The sequence below is a fragment of the Penicillium canescens genome, assembly GCF_028828765.1.
Source record: "Penicillium canescens strain IBT 15451 chromosome Unknown utg000005l_segment0_segment0, whole genome shotgun sequence".
NCBI classification, from domain to species: domain Eukaryota; kingdom Fungi; phylum Ascomycota; class Eurotiomycetes; order Eurotiales; family Aspergillaceae; genus Penicillium; species Penicillium canescens.
In genome coordinates, this window is record NW_026703967.1 from 1,748,396 (window position 1) to 1,764,314 (window position 15,919).

Sequence of the window (15,919 nt, forward strand, 5' to 3'; positions counted from 1 at the left end):
GGATTTAGGTTCTATGGGCCGACGCTTAGAAGTAGCGTGTTTTCTATTGCGCCTCTAATTGTGCTTCATCCAATCCCCAGCCTCCATACCGCCATCTTCGTCAACCTGATGCAGGGGTGGATCGATCGACAGGAGCGACGTGTACACCCGGTGGAGAGCTGTCATTTGTCTGTTTCATCTGGCTCTTCAATCGTTTGAAACACGGCGCTTTGAGCCATGCTCGGGAATTCCAGACCGTCTACTGCATCCCACTCTAATATGCCCTAAGGTGATGATAGGGCTGTTTCTCCCAGAGTGTTCTTGATTGACCTTTTTCGGCATGGGATGAGTCTTGCAGGAGACTTACCACCTGCAGAGCGCCTCTCCTCACTCCCGATGATGAACCCGGAACACTGGATGTTTCGTCAGCCTTCCATGGCTTGATCCATCAGTCTGACCAAGGGGTATATAAGTAGCTACAACCACCTCCATGTGATTTTCTTTTGACCAGCAGTGCTGTGCACCTCCCTTCTTTTCACCAGCTTCAGATCTTTCTTTACATTGCTATTAAGCATCCATTCTTTTACACTTTCACATTTGTGTTCAGCAGTCCAACATTCAACATTTCAATATGAAGTTCACCACCGTCTTCGGCGTTGCCGCCCTCTTCATGGCCCCTTCCGCTATGGCCTGGAAGCTTCCTGTAAGTCTATACATAGTTGAAGCTCGACTCTCGTTCTTTGCTGACCCTGTCTCCCCAGCACGTTGACCAGGCCGATTCCGGCAGCCGTACTGAGCAACCCGCTCCCTCTGGCGCTATTCCCTCTGGCACTGCCCCCTCCGGCACCATCCCCTCTGGTACTGCACCTAGCAGCTTCCCATCTGGCGGATTCGGTGGATTCGGTGGATTCGGTGGCCAGGGCGGCTTCCCCTCTGGCTTCCCCTCTGACCACCACCAGGTCCAGGGAGGGCAGCAGCCCAGCGGCGTTCCCAGTGGCGTCCCCGGCGGCATGCCTTCTGGTTTCCCGAGGGGTCCTCGTCCCACCGGCGCTCCCAGTGTTTCCCAGGGTGGCGAGCCCCAGCCCAGCGCCAGCTTCGATGGTGCGGGGTCCTTCACTGCCCTCCCGTCTGGGGCCCCGACTCCTTCGGCTGCTCCTGGTCAGCGTGAGGGATCTGGTGAGCAGGAAGGCTTCCAGCGCCTCCACGCCCGCCAGATGCGCCCTATTTGGCTGTAGACTCTGCACCTTGCAGTTCCTTCGCTGTAGAATGAGAGATAGATCAGTTCTGTGTTTTTCTGTGGCTGCTGGATCAGTTATAGAGAAAAGGATGTTGTTGACCCCAATTCTTTGTTCGTCCTTGTAGACCTGTAATTTGTGAACAATTGTACACGTAGCAATATGACCCAACAATGTATGGGATACTTGTTGTTCTCTATATGGTATAATGAAGAACACAATGCTTGACATTGCAGAAAACAGGCTGAATGTTATGTTCTTCTCATAGTTCATCTCCGAATTATGCGGCCTCTGATTGGTCCACAGCCCGGAGCTGACTCAGCCATCTCAGATCGCGGAAATTCTTGAGCGCGACAAGACTATTTGCTCTTTTTTGCAATCTCAATCGCGCCTCGTCTGTGCGGGCTTTTACAATTTTGTTATTATTGGCATGTCTTTATGAAGACTACGACATGTCCCACCTATGATCGAATCGACATGTATCACACCAATCCCGTACGCATCGAGATCGTGAAACCCATACCGGCGCCTTCGAGGCTCGTTGCGGTATCATGAGCAGGTGCTTGCACCCCGGCCGTATCCTGCCATTCGGTCGTCGGCCAGCTATTCTACGCCTTCCGTACATCCCCCGTCGATCTGTCGCTCCTTTTTCTCGACCGTCATGGGGCAGATATATTCAGGAACGGAGCAAGCAGGACAGAAAGGTCAATTACCCCGAAGAACTCGAGTTCATGCGCAGCTATGACGATATTGCACACCCTGCCCTGAAGAATAGCGCGAAGAAGAACATCAACAATTGGATGCCATTGCTTGAGCGATATGTTTCGACACAAGTTCCCAAGCCTGCTGGTCAGTCCGGGAAGCTTCCACCTATCAGTGACCATGAACCCTACATAGAACAAGCACACGCATTGATGGGATGTCTCTGGGACGCAAGGGCTCATTACCAATATGAGCTTCTTGTACACCTTGGATCCAATATGAAACAGTGGTCTACAGTGCACGCCATCTTGAACCGCTTGATCGATACCTATGAATTGGTGGCTCCTCATATGACCCCCCGTCATCCCGCACCTTTCCTCGATTGGGCCAGACCGCTTCCTGGAGTCCGCGACTGGGACAGAGTCGATCCAGATGACCCGAGCACCTTGGAAGTCCCCGTTGACGAAAACGCCACTCTCAGCAAACTCTCACAAGGAACACGCGAAAGATCCCGGTTCAAATGGTGTCGGATTAAGCCTCTCTCAGCAGACAAACTTTCTCTCGATGAAATGACCGTGGAACCGAAGGCGAGGTTCTTTGGAGAGAAGATCTTAGCCGAAGTACTCTCCAATCTCGGTTCTTTGGTTTTAGCGGCTGCAGACAGCACGCCTGAGGAGTCTAAGCTTGCAATGTCCTGCGTTTTTCGGATTCTTGCACGTCTCCACCACGCAGGCTTGATCTCTGACAGAGTATATAAATATCCAACACCAGATGCTAGCCAGGTTGCGTTCCGGCCACCCGCCCTGCACTACCTATCGAGTTCCATCATGAGCGTTCTGACTGACGCAGCGTGGCATGAGCACGAAGCCCAGGTGGCTGCGGCAGCAGCCGATGCGGGTGAGAAATCGCCGTTTCTACCTTTCAAGATGGGCATTCGAGAGTTAGGCCCCGAGATCTGGCTAGAGCTCATTTTGTGGTGCTGTGTGGAACATGGACATTCCAAGGAGGGAGCTCTGATCGTGAATCGAATGTTAAAAAGATCGGGTGACCAAGCATGGAAGGCCGAGAGCTGGGTACCGCTATTAAAGGATCTCAATGCAGTCCAACAGACCAATCTCAGCGTCGAGCAGTCCTGGCGCCGGCCTGGTCAGGACAGGGCGTCTCAAACGTTCACAGGTCGTCAAAAGCCACCTTTCAACGGACTTGGAAAGCGAACCATCAGCACGGAAGTGCTTGTATCGCTGCGGAATGGCTTGGCAAATAGGGCTTATCAAGGACTGGGAGAAAATGGATATCTTCCTAAGGAGCTCGACAAACTATCAGCTCCTCTGACATCACTTATCGATCCTCCCGGCGCTGTTGATGAACTCAGACCAACCAACATGGTCAGCAACTGGCACATTGTGCGAGTTATGGAAGCAGGGTGTTTCTATCCATGGACTGACCCCGTTGCGTTCGAGGCACTCTTACGGTCCAATAACAATGTGGTTCCTCCTTGGACAGGCAGTGCGTCAGATGAAGCACGTCGGCTAGAAGAGAAAAAGCCGTTACAGTTTTACGATGAAACGGCCGCCATAGTTGGCCTGATCGAGTTCAATCTCAACTGTTATGCCCGAGACCGACAAAGTGGACGCCTTTTTCACGAATATGCTTGGCTTCAAAACATCATCGATGCAAGCAAGACACGCCACATTGAAACATTCTTTGAAGAACTTGGCCAAGCCAACGACGATGATTACTCGTTCTTTGATTCCACGCGCACTGTTCCTCAGGGCGTTTACGAAACGTCTGTCCCGCAGGTATCGAAGGTCACCCTGGCCAATATACTTGACCTAGTTACGACAACTGGGGCCTATGAATTCGGCAATCAACTGATCCAGCCTACCGACATGGACGGTCCTCCCATTCCACGACATTTATATCAAGACCAAGCCGTTGCACCATCTCTTCTACGATTCGCGGCTGCCTCAAATAATGCTGAGCTTGCTACTGATGTTATACAAGCCCTCAAGACACCGCTCACTGTCAACACCATCAAAGCCCTAATCAACTTCCATATCGCACGCCATAATTGGGACCGTGTGATACTAATGCTCACATTCATGACCGATTATCATCTAAAATCTTGGGCCTATAGCAATATAATCGCGCTGTCAGCCGAAATCATTCGACTTGATGGAGCCATTGAGCAAAAGAAGCATGATGGCACCTTCACCCCGGCAGATACAAAACAGTTGGATCGCGCCACAGACCTCTTCCTCCGCATTTTCCGCGGCGAGTTCAAGGTCAACAAACGTGAACGTCAAGGCAAATTTCCCCAGTCAGTAAGCTACCAGGATCGAGTGCTTTATCGAATGCACCGTGTCTTGTCAACCATCCCAGGAATTATGCCGCGCATCCTCAAGGACGTGAAAACACACCCGGGTATCATTTCCGCGATGAAAATCGAGATGATTCCTCCTTCGTCCTTCCACGTACTCTTCGCCGCCATCGTGGAGAGGCACGGGGCCGTCTTCGGAAAGAAATTCTGGGACAAATGGTGTGTCGACTGGGTCTCACCCCGAAGGCGCCTTCAGCGTCCAGGTGGTGTCTCCCGGCTACTCTACAGCCACGAGCGAGACCACAGATACGGCGACCCAAATTTCGACCCAGCATGGCAACGCCAGATCCAAACTCACGCCACCGTAGCGGACATGACAACCGTTCGGATCTTGGCACGTGCCGCCGTCCGAGAATACGCAGAAGAGTCACAATCCCTCCCCAACCGACATCGCCAAGAACAACAAATAAAACAAAACGTCCCCGCGCCCAAGTCCGATCAGCATGAGGATTTAACCGCAGACGACATCACCCAAATCTTCGACCCTTCCATCACCTACAAACCCACCCCTCAATCCGCCAAACTCAGCCAATATCCCCACGGCAAACCACCGATAACAGAACTCGAATCCATCCTCGATCACTGTCTCAGATCCTTCCTCCTCTACGGCCTCCCAGAAGACCAGCTCGACATTGAGATCCCTGGCCATCTGCGCCGTATGCAGAAACGTCGCCTCATGGCCACGGCCACGGGCAATAATGTCCGAACGAGAGTGAAGAAGAATTTTGAGGATCCTTGGATGGAGTCGTCCTGGCCTCTGCACTTGGCTACTGACGTGCCAGAGTCGAAAGAGGCTCGAAACCGTCGCACTTAGAGACTTGACCTTGACCTACTGGCTTGGGCTATTTGTATTTTTATCTAAAGTAAAAAATATTCTTCAAATGTATATAAACTTTTTTCCTCATTATTTTTCCCCCTTTGGGTATAATAAACATATTAGTTCTTCGCTGGTTTGGGTACATAGGGACATGTAGATATTGTACCACGACTTACTAACATTGGGATCATGATCAATGGAATAGGTCAATAACTTCAGAAATGCCAGTCTGATTCAGTCGTAAATATGAGTAAATGAGAACAGATCATTCCAAAAACACCAAGCATATCCAGCATATCCATATGAAACCTAATCCGAACTCCAACCTTAACAACCCAAACCAAAGGAAGCCATCGAGTCCTGCTCTTGATGCCCAGGTATACAACAAAAAAAAGCTTCTCAAAGCCTCCCAATTTCCCAGTTCGAAATCCAGGTTCAATATTCGTGTCCTTGAAACGCCACCCCTAGCCTGAATATTGTGTAGTCCTTCCATTTTATCCAAATCGAATTAACATGCAGAAAGAGCATAGGTATTGTGTGTTTTGGGGAGAAAATGTGGAAAATAAGGCGAAAGAAAGAAAGATAATAAAAAAGGCATTAAAGATGAGGCGGCAATGAGATGACGTGGATGCAAAGACGAAGTAGAATAAGAAGCGGAGAAGAAAAGCAGCAAAGGCCGTTAAAGTGAAGAAGAAGGTACGCAGAGAATCATGCGCATGTGTGGCTTTTGTTCGTGTTGGTGTTGGTGTTTCTTTTAAATATCATATCCACATCATAGATATTCATTCGTGTTGGTAGAAATCAGTTCTGTGTCCAGTCATTCTCGCTAGCATGCGGGAAGAAAGACCGCATGAATTCGCCGCTGATAGGGTCATAAGGGAAATATGAATCCTGAGTCTCAGCCGCCAACGAAGACAACAGATCCGCAGAAGACATGTTGGGGTAGTAGTGATCCTGACCGGGTGTTCCCTGCGAGTCAGAGTTTGGAAGTTGTTCCAGCTGGGGACCCCAATAATCCTGGACAGAATTAGGACCGGACAGGCCGGTCACCTGGGGCCCAGTACCGGCAACGGTTATGTCTTCTGAGGGGTATGGGTATGAAGGCATGTCGCTGACATCATATTTCATGCCCTGGGCCAGTTTGCGGAGACTTAAATCACAGAGCTGCCATGCGCGTCCTGAGGCGATGCTTTGTTTTGACATTGCGAAGAGCCAGCGGGTGGCCTTTTTGGAGAGGGAGATAAAATTTTGTTCTTCTTCTGGCATGTGGACGACACCGAATGACAGCTCGAGGAGGAGGACAGTTGCTGCTTGCATGAGATAGTGTAGTATGCACCACCATGGACAAATCCGGTACAGTTGCAGGGGATCTGGTTCGTCGGGGATGAGGTCGAGCATCTGGCATGCAGACTGGAGGGTTATCACAGCCATCTCGTGGCTAAACGTAGATTTGCCTGATTTGTCTTTCGAGCTTGCATCACGTCGGCAGAGACAGGGACGGCCGAGGGTAATTCGTCCGCTGTAGTAATGGAGCGCCAATGCCAGCTTGCACCGAAGCACGTCGGGGCTATCTTCTCCCTTCTGTGTGAAATCAAGACCCGATGGGAGACTGGCTTGCCACATCTCGGTTCGGGATCTGAGTTCTCCAATGCGGTTCTCGATGTGTGCCCATGGAACCATCATGCAGTCTACTGAATAGACTTTGTTAACGATTTCTTGCACGACAACTGCCAAATCGCAGTAGTAGAGATAGCATAGTCCGTAGCTGAGAGGCAGGTTCTTAAGCCATGCGGTATCTCGTGCTCGTGAGTGGTTGGCAGCTTCCTTGCCATTCGCTGGGTTGAGCGGCATCTGCCTGATCCACACACTTGCCACAACGTTGTTTATACGTTCGTCTCGTAGAGTCGTGTTGGTAAGTATTTCCACAGCGGCCGGCTCGTGCAATTGATCCTCCTCAAATGGAACAGGGAAAGGTGAGGTGCACACTCCATCTTGAATACAAGTTGACCGGCCAGTCATAATACCTAGCATGTGTTCAAATGTGTATAAACACCACCATACTCGGTAGCGAGCTTCTTTCGAAAGGTCTGGTGTAGTTGGACTACTGCTCTTCATGTTGATTCCAAGGGTGATAGCAGACCGCACTGCCAAAGCTGAGATTCTCCAAGCACTATGCAAATTGTAAGTGTCTGCTAGAATAAACAAGGTAAATAAACTCACCGATTGATTTGATCAGATGCAAGAAGGTAAAAGGCAATCAAGCCCTCCACTTGTACTTGCTGGAGATCAGGATGACTGAACAGGACATCCCCATTCATACTGAGAATCCTAGCTCTGGTCAGATACATCAAATGATCCTTATCATCTTCTCCTGCACGCCACGGTGCATCGATGAGTTGAGAGTGTTTAGCTCCAATGGCAAAGATCATATTCAAAATAGCAAGCCACTTGTCACCGGGCCGAGCAGTACTTTCGAAGAATGTCCGGTACTGCGCCTGGAAGAGGGGTCTGTTGATAATGGGGTAGAAAGGGTGCACAGTCGTCAAATAGCAATCAAACAGATGATCTGCTACTTCACGAGAAGGCATGGCGTATAACTGCACTGGCCCAGGTACGGAGATATCCATATCGTCGAGATGATAGTTAACCGCGTGGAGGGATAATTGCTCGTCAGCTTTTCGATCCACGCCAGGCTCCAGACTACCTGGAAAACCTTGGGCGCGTTGGTCTGCCTCTCTCTGTAGGCGTTGCATCCAGGTAAGTTCAGAGTTCTTCCCCATATACCCAGTCGCTCTGGTATTTTCCGAACGGTTATGGTCCTCTTCTACTCGGTCAATCGCTTCAAGAGATCCAATCGATGAAGGCGAAGAGGGTTCATCATTTTCTGGAGCCACCTCATCCTGAGGCGTTGCTGATTGTGACTGGGAAGTATGGGAAGACGACTCTCCCTCCTGAACATGCTGCGGTCGATGATGTTAGCGACAGATCATTGATTGCAGTGCAGGCAGAAAGAAACCAACCTTGTCCAGCAAGCTCCTAATCCGGTCCGCGGCACGAGCCTCAACAACAGTCCCCAGCTCCTTCAGCATGAGCTCATATTCTTGCGCTTTTTCCGAGAGCTTTTCCACTTGTCTGTTGTACCATCAATCGTCAGCATACAGCCCGCCACATCAACGCGAAATAAAAGAAATATGTATCAACGCAGATATACCTACTTTTTTGTCCTCTCCCTCCAACCCTGCGGATAATTGCACGTAGCTCTTAACTCCCGACATTGTCGACAGACAGGGGTATCGCCACTGCATTTCGTCTTGCGCTGTCGGCACGATTCACAAGCCCGCGGAACCCGTCGATTATAGCGCGGGGCAATTCCCGATCGCTGGCGAGGAATCGCAACTTTTGTCTGCGCGGAGAGCTTGGCGGGCTGTAATACTGGTGTTGCGTGTGTCCTTTGGACGCCTAGTGTCGAGGCCGTATCTGTGAGGGAAGGAGGGATGGATGTGGCGAGGGTATTGTTTGCTTCGGGATGCTGAGCGGAGGGTTCGCTTTGCACAGGGATACCCTCGCAGGACTGTGGCTCGGGTGCTTCTTTGATGGTCATGGTAGCGGCACCTTTGTAGGCTAAAGAGAGTGTATCCGATAGCGAGGTTAACGAGTGTTATCAAGATAGCGATCCCGATGCGATAATATGCGGTTCAGTTTGGAGTTGCGGCCAATGATAGGCTTGTATTTACCTATGCGAGGCCGGTGGGTGACGTCAGTGCTATGTCTTTATGGAGAGATCCATTAGGATAGCAAGTTGCTGTTAAGTCGTGATTCAAATGGACTAAAAAAGATTGCAAAGGCGAATGAAGTCAATGAACGCTGACTGGCGGGATGAGGGATCAGGATGACATCCCCACTTATTACTTGATTAAGTCTAGTGCTGCTGAGTCACGTCAGAACCCAAATTGGAGATTGGTGAGATAAAGCATAAAATTGGACTGAAGTATGCAAAATGTTGCGGTTTTGACACTTCTTGGCGTTCCTCTTCCGATTTAGTGCTCAGACCTTGCTGCTTTTGCTCACTAAGCAGAACTGAGCACGCCCTAAGCAGTCTGACCCAAGTACTAATCCTACCCCACTAAAATGCACTACGCTAGCCCCTTTCACGTGCCATCCTTCCTCACAAAATTGCCCCAAGTATCCCATCAGAATAGCACGGGCGTCATTTACTATACCTATTCATCCTACTAAGACTGCTAAATCTATTGCGCCATAATAGAGCTTGTTATTTGATTAGCCAATTAGTATATTAGTCATACGACATGCTCATGGGAACACTAATTCTACTACCCCAATGATCTCCTAATCAGGCTATAGATAGCTATCAGTGCCAAGCAATTTAATAAGCATTCTGTTCTGGTGACAAAGCTGATAGAATTTAACGGTAAAGCCACCGCTCGCGCCAATAAGCTCATATTTCTATAGGCACCGGAGATACCTACCTAGAGTGCCAGAAATGGGGTGTCATTCTAGATTGGATACATATCTAGGCGTTGGAAAGAATGGTGCGAGGTATATAGGATGACTCTTGACCCTTATTCAACCGAAGGGGTTGAATTTAAATATACGGTGAATATCAGACTGACAACCTCCCAAGGTCGCCGTAAGTTGCAATTCTACACCACTCATCACCACCGGTGCATCACTTCGTGCTACCTCCATATTATGCGCAGTATTACTCGACTTCAACCAGCATACTTTCCTTAAAAGCCTTTCCTTCATATCTTTCGACAGACTAGAATCGAGTACTAAAAGTATGCTACGCGTAACTGCTCATCCTTAATAGCCTCCAATTGTTAATAATACCCCATAGGTTTCTATTCTCGATTTACCGACTGAGATACTTGGGACCATAGCCAGCAGCTTGAAGGTAGACTGAGTGCTCAATAGATGCCTCTGATCAGTCTCTGAGTAATCAGTAAGCAATCACCCTACTGATCTATCACGTGATTGACTCTGAGCAGCTCACGAAGTCTGGACTGAAATTTACTCGGTGAGCCTGACTCTGAGGTCCTCATTAAAGCCGCGGCATCTGGAATAGGAGACCCCCATCCGGCAGAGGAAATATAGTCACTGAAGTATGTAAGATGTTGCGATTTTGATACTTTTGGTTAAGCCAGTCCCTCTGAAGTTTCCCAAGACTCCCATTCTACCCATCCAGGGCGAAACAAAAACAAAAACAGAGCGTATGTATATGTACAGTAGAAATAGGAATTAGCGAAAAAGGTAGGGGGCACACGCGCCAAGGAGACATGTACAAGCAGAGCGAATAAAGGGAGGGGTAATATGGCAGATCTCAGTCCAGCCAAGAGTGGAGATGAAAGAGGATAGGAGGAAGCATATTAGAGGCACGAGGGTTTAGATTTCGCCAAACATCTCATCGAGCTCATCAACTTCCACCATCTCCGGATTTTGCAATTCTCTCCAAGAATCGAAGACAGGCTCCGATGGCTTGGAGGAAATAGGCCGAGGAGTCAGGGTGAGCCTCTCGTGCGACTCTGTCAAATCAGACATCTTAAGATCGACGTCTGGAAGACCACTGTTCAACATGTCAAGCGAGCGCTTAAGAGTAGAAACAGGCGCGGCATCCGGATCCTCCGGTAGAGCAATCTGAAGAGCAGCTAGGTCATCCCCATCAACACGGGCATCGATCATGCTCGTACCAGACGAAACCGACGATGCAACCGATGTGAGAGAGGGTGAGGGCGAGGTGCCAAACAGCGCGGTTGCAGCAGCTTCATCCAAATCCTGGGCCATTTGGTCGGCGGGCATGTGCGAGAAGTAGTCACTATACTCTTCTTCAGACATCCCGTCACCGTGGAGGGAGGGAGATATAGAGCCACCGTTCACCGGTGATTCAGTGCTCCTCTCGCGGTCTCCCATGGCACTCAGGCTTTCAGAGAGAATGGACTGGCTACGACTCGACTCGCTGGCTTTCTCTTCAGAGGCGCGCTCACGCACGGCACTGGCGGTCTGAGTAAATTCCTTCTCATCGCCCTCCAGGGGCGGTGAAGCCGCGCGGTTTGAGTGCATGAGACGACTGAGGTTGCTAGCATCCGGGAAGTGATCGGAAGAACCGGCATGACTAGCGGGGCTGTTCAGATCCACATCCTCTCCAAAATCGGGAGACGATAAGTCCACTTCTGGACTAGGGCTACGTTGCCGCACCACGGCGTCTTCCTCATCCTCGAGACTTGATACACTGGGTGTGATTTGCTTGCCATCTACGGCAGATACCAGATCATCAGTCTCGGGAATAGGCTGGTGAGGGAACGTAGTAAGATAGTAGTACACTTTGCGAGGGTGAATTAAGATAAGTTCCTTGGCGATAGGGCAAGGCGCAAGAGCGGTCCAAGGACGCTTCATATAGGCAGCCAACCGCGACGAGAGGAGGGCGGCGGGATTGGCAGAACTAAAGACAAGACATGTTAGAAAGTGTCAGAAATTCCCCAAAGGTGGATAGGATACATACTTGGCGACATTCGCATTTAGCGCAACGAGGACGGCGGCGAGCTCCTTCACAAGATGAGGACGATTCCCCGTTTTCTCCAACTGATCAATTACAGCGACCACGATATCATCACTAATCCCTTCTGTGTCGATCTTGGGTGCCACGATTCCATCTAAAGGTGAGGGAGGCGGCGTATGCTCAAATGCTCCATGTCTCCCAGCGCGCGCGATCAAGAACTTGTCGGATGGCTCGGGCGATATTGAAGTTGAACCGTGCGATCTCTTAGCCTTTTTTGACAAGGGCTCATCGTGCGATTTGGAGATAGAGGGAGAGCGACGGGAAGAATTTGGCAACTGGATGCCTAGGGATGGAAGGGATAGTGACTTTCGACGTGTGTTGTATGGCATTGTGAGGGAGTGATGGCAAAAGGAGAGAACAAAGGTATCAAAAGGAAGGAGAGTAAGACACAAAAGTGTAGAGAATAAGGGTTATAATAAAAAACAGGGATATAATAAACAAAATAAGAAGTAATAATATAGGGAGAAAGGGGGGGTGGAATACAGAGGAGGGAGATCACCATGCGACAAGAAGCTGTGAAGGCAAAAAGGTCAACCTGAGGAATGGAAAATTGGGAAAAAAGTGGAAAGAAAAATAAATGGTCATGTATTGTCACGGTAATTTACATAAATGGATGTGTGGGGCTTCAGGCTCTCTTATTTTGGAGAGAACGCTCGATACGTCTACTCTATACTACTCTATACTTTATATCTATACTGTTTACTTCCATCTTCCATATGTCAGTTATACTCTACTATACTTGTACCCTATACGTTCTATCGATACATTCAATGTTTGTGATATGCCCTATTTAAAAGAAAACAAAAGAGTGGACCGGTCATTCCACTAGTCCGTAGCTGGCCTTAGCATGAAAATCCATAGTTCTTCCATTCCATCCTCGGTCTTAGTGCATACCGGGCAACAGGTAGGTGGATCAGGCCATGTGCTCTATAACCTGGTCCGGTCCATATTTTGTGCTCCGGCTCCAGCGTTGTCTCCATCAGTTTTCCCATGCATCGAACTCGGCTAATCATAGCTCACGATCTGAATAATAATAAGACCTGCCGATCCTCTGATTGGTGGATTGTGTGTGTGTCGGCACATTGGACGGGGCTAGGTGCTGGGATGCATATGTGTACAGTAGATTGTGCATTCGATCTGTCAAGTGGTTGCTAGGTGACCGGTTGCATACCCTGACCGCTTGATAGATCTAATGCATTTGTACAAGTCACTATCCAACTACCTGACAAGTCATTTTATAAAATATCAAACATCACACTCACGTTATGCATGTAGTAAAGCAAAGTCAGGATGCCGGAAACACCGAGACCCAAACAGCTTCTAGCGCAGCCGTTTACAAGTGAAAAAAAAAAAAAAGGAGTGGAGCACGGCCCAGCGATCAATCAGAGCCAGCGTAATCGGGTGTATGCGCTAGTAATGGATACCCACATTAGCGTGTCGGGGAGAAAAGGAACAGAAGTATCGCCACCGATGTCAAAGGCTGAGACAACCTTTGCCCCTCTCTATTCGTTACGTACACTTATAGGTTTGGATATATCTGCCTGGAGAGTGGTGATGCCATAAATCATGATAATCCCCTATGCTCCCTATGTAGTTTAGCACTTCGGTTCCCATACTTCGACGTGGTTATGACATATCTCCCGCAACCTTGTCGATGGCTTTTGCCATACTTTAGTACTAATCCTACACCATACCTCTCTGAGCTTGGCATCCAGGGATCGGGTACGAGCATTGCGATGCAAGCCTATAGAGGGGGTCATTCTTTGACATCCCTGCCCGGAATCCTCGCCCCGTCACGTTTATTGATCTCCGTTTTCATTACATCTACCACTCTGACCCGAAGCAGTGGGAACCTTAACCATGGGAATGGCCAGCCCATTGTTACATGTACGGCCGAAAGGATTAAGATTATCTGGTGGCTGCATCTGCTCATTTCCCACTGCGATCTAGTTATGCACAGATGAGACCTTATACGGTACCTACAGTATGCAAACGCGCGGGAATTCTCCGCATCTCCACAAATGCAACACAAGATGTCCACTCTTTAAACATAACTGGGTACATTTTTCGCGAGCAGTATGTAACAGTCCCCATGCTTTATTCTCTGGGGAGGCCAGCGAATCATCGCTACACCCATAGATCCCGTTTCTCGCCCCCAGATATAGTTAAGTTATCTAAACAACGGACAAACCAACACCCCCGACTCTAGATCTACCAATAAGACTGCGACCGCGCATGAGCCTCGATCATAACAAATCAATATCCAAACCTTGCATGGCCTCGCTTGGAACTTACCCGTAACCTTGAATTATACAAAGATAGGTGACTAACCGTATCTAAGACAAGGAATAACCCCTGTAAGGTCGTGCGACTTGCATGTAGATCATTTATGTGGATTGGATGGGGCGTTTCACTAGATGCGCCCCCCTCAGTTTGAGCCGATTTTAGCATCAACAATAGCGCAAGGCGACTCTAACTTAAACCTTCCTATGTTGGTAAACATGGTCCGATAGGGTAGCGTTCTGTTCCCCGGCTCGTCTCCCCTCGTCAAGGATTCTAGAACAATATCGGGATTTCGTTCAAATGAGGGGAAAGCGGAGTCTAGCCGCCAAGGTTTGATGGCAGCGATCCTTAAGCTTAGTTCATTATGATGTGCTTGCAGGTCTTAACGTTGATGTATATCATAACTTGCTTCGGATAGATATGATATCACCATGATATATATTGATTGCGTGGACTAATTTGACAAGCTGGCCCAGGCCATCCCAGCAATGTTCTAATGTATATTCCATAATATATTGAGCCATGGAATTCTCACTAGCACGTCTCACACATTGGATGCGCTGAAGCAGAATCGAATGAATGTGGCATCGTTCTGCAATTCCAAATACAACGCTAAGAACATTGGCAAGTTAGATATCACCAGAATTACAAGCTCTAGATCAGGTCTCAAGCAAAGGTCACTCAGAAACATCAACACCATCCAACTCCAAATGAATCGCCTTCTTAACATCACCCCCAGCCCAACACATATCAACAGCATTCCTAACAAGCTGCACCATCTCCCTCTTCCCAAATCCGCAATAACTATAAACCTTCTGCAAATTACCATCAATCCAAACATCATGCATCAACGTCGGGTCGTCACTATTAATACAAATCTTAACCCCAGCCTCCACTAACCCCCGAATCTTAGGAAACAAAACCTCCGTCGCCGTCCTACGATGATAAGCATGTGGACACAAGGTCAAACCAATCCCCCTCTCAACCAACCCCCTCCACAACCCCTCCTCATCCCAAGCATCCAACCCATGATCAATTCGCTCCGCCCCCCTCCCACCACAAACCTCAAAAATAGCCTGCCTAACATGTTCGTGTGTATCCTTCTGCCCGAAATCACAATGCATAGTAACATGCAACCCATCCGCACGCGCCAGCCCAAACCCCTCCTCAAAAAGCAAAGGCGGCCGCTCGTACGCGTTACTCGCCAACCCAACAGCATGAAATAATCCCTTACCACCATGCACAGAACCCCCAGCCCACGGCCTCGCCTCCCAATAAGCAGCAAGACCCTTCTCAACGGGTTCGTCGCGCAGGAAACACAAAATCCACTGTGATCGCACCCCATACTTCACTACGGCATCATGCTGAGCGCGTAGATACCCATCCAGAACAGCAGATGCGGGAACCCCGCGCCGCGTATGCGCCTGTATATCGAAGAACGGCTCTGTATAGCGGACGTTCATTTCTGCGCAGCGGTGTAGATAGGCCATGGCTAGATCGTAGAAATCAGCCTCTGTGCGGAGGACTTCGCATCCTGCAAAGTAGGCTTCTAGGAAGGTCGGGATGCCTGGTTGGCGGCCGTTTAGTTCGGGGCGGTGGTTGAGGGTTATGGCGTAGGAGGCTTTGAGGTCTGAGAGGGTTTTGTAGGGGAGGGGAATTTTGTTGCGGGCTGCTAGGGTCCAGCGGAGGGTTGGCGTTAGGGTTCCTTCTATGTGGATGTGAAGTTCGACTTTTGGGAGGGATTTTATGAAGGGGGTTATTTGTAGGTTGTTCATTGTGGTGCGCGTGCTGGGTTAGGTTGCGTTTGGAGTTGGAGTATGTTGTTGTTTAGATATACAAGTCGTATTGCATTGAGCCGAGGTCGGAGACCTGATGTGACTAAAGGAGGAGCTCCTCTAGGCACATTCAAGGTTTATCTAAGACAAGTGACCCCAAGTTTTTGCCGGATT

At 49.2% G+C, this 15,919-nt stretch overlaps 5 protein-coding genes across 5 annotated transcripts; 2 read left to right on the top strand and 3 right to left on the bottom strand.

The window, feature by feature from the left end:
• Positions 1–610: 610 nt before the first annotated feature.
• On the top strand, positions 611–1,214 carry N7446_008250 (uncharacterized protein; the record flags this gene model as incomplete). Its single annotated transcript, XM_058516995.1, has 2 exons — positions 611–682; positions 741–1,214. The coding sequence occupies 2 exons, from the start codon at positions 611–613 to the stop codon at positions 1,212–1,214; spliced, it is 546 nt and encodes a 181-aa protein (XP_058370641.1).
• Positions 1,215–1,765: 551 nt separating this feature from the next.
• Positions 1,766–5,110, top strand: N7446_008251 (uncharacterized protein; the record flags this gene model as incomplete). The annotated part of the gene is made up of 1 exon (XM_058516996.1): positions 1,766–5,110. The coding sequence occupies one exon, from the start codon at positions 1,766–1,768 to the stop codon at positions 5,108–5,110; it is 3,345 nt and encodes a 1,114-aa protein (XP_058370642.1).
• An 804-nt stretch (positions 5,111–5,914) lies between these two features.
• N7446_008252 (Zn(II)2Cys6 transcription factor) lies at positions 5,915–8,714 on the bottom strand (the record flags this gene model as incomplete). The annotated part of the gene is made up of 4 exons (XM_058516997.1): positions 5,915–7,283; positions 7,334–8,073; positions 8,134–8,245; positions 8,329–8,714. The coding sequence occupies 4 exons, from the start codon at positions 8,712–8,714 to the stop codon at positions 5,915–5,917; spliced, it is 2,607 nt and encodes an 868-aa protein (XP_058370643.1).
• A 1,802-nt stretch (positions 8,715–10,516) lies between these two features.
• Positions 10,517–12,016, bottom strand: N7446_008253 (uncharacterized protein; the record flags this gene model as incomplete). Its single annotated transcript, XM_058516998.1, has 2 exons — positions 10,517–11,570; positions 11,631–12,016. The coding sequence occupies 2 exons, from the start codon at positions 12,014–12,016 to the stop codon at positions 10,517–10,519; spliced, it is 1,440 nt and encodes a 479-aa protein (XP_058370644.1).
• A 2,631-nt stretch (positions 12,017–14,647) lies between these two features.
• N7446_008254 (adenosine deaminase family protein) lies at positions 14,648–15,745 on the bottom strand (the record flags this gene model as incomplete). The annotated part of the gene is made up of 1 exon (XM_058516999.1): positions 14,648–15,745. The coding sequence occupies one exon, from the start codon at positions 15,743–15,745 to the stop codon at positions 14,648–14,650; it is 1,098 nt and encodes a 365-aa protein (XP_058370645.1).
• Between the last annotated feature and the right edge of the window lie 174 nt (positions 15,746–15,919).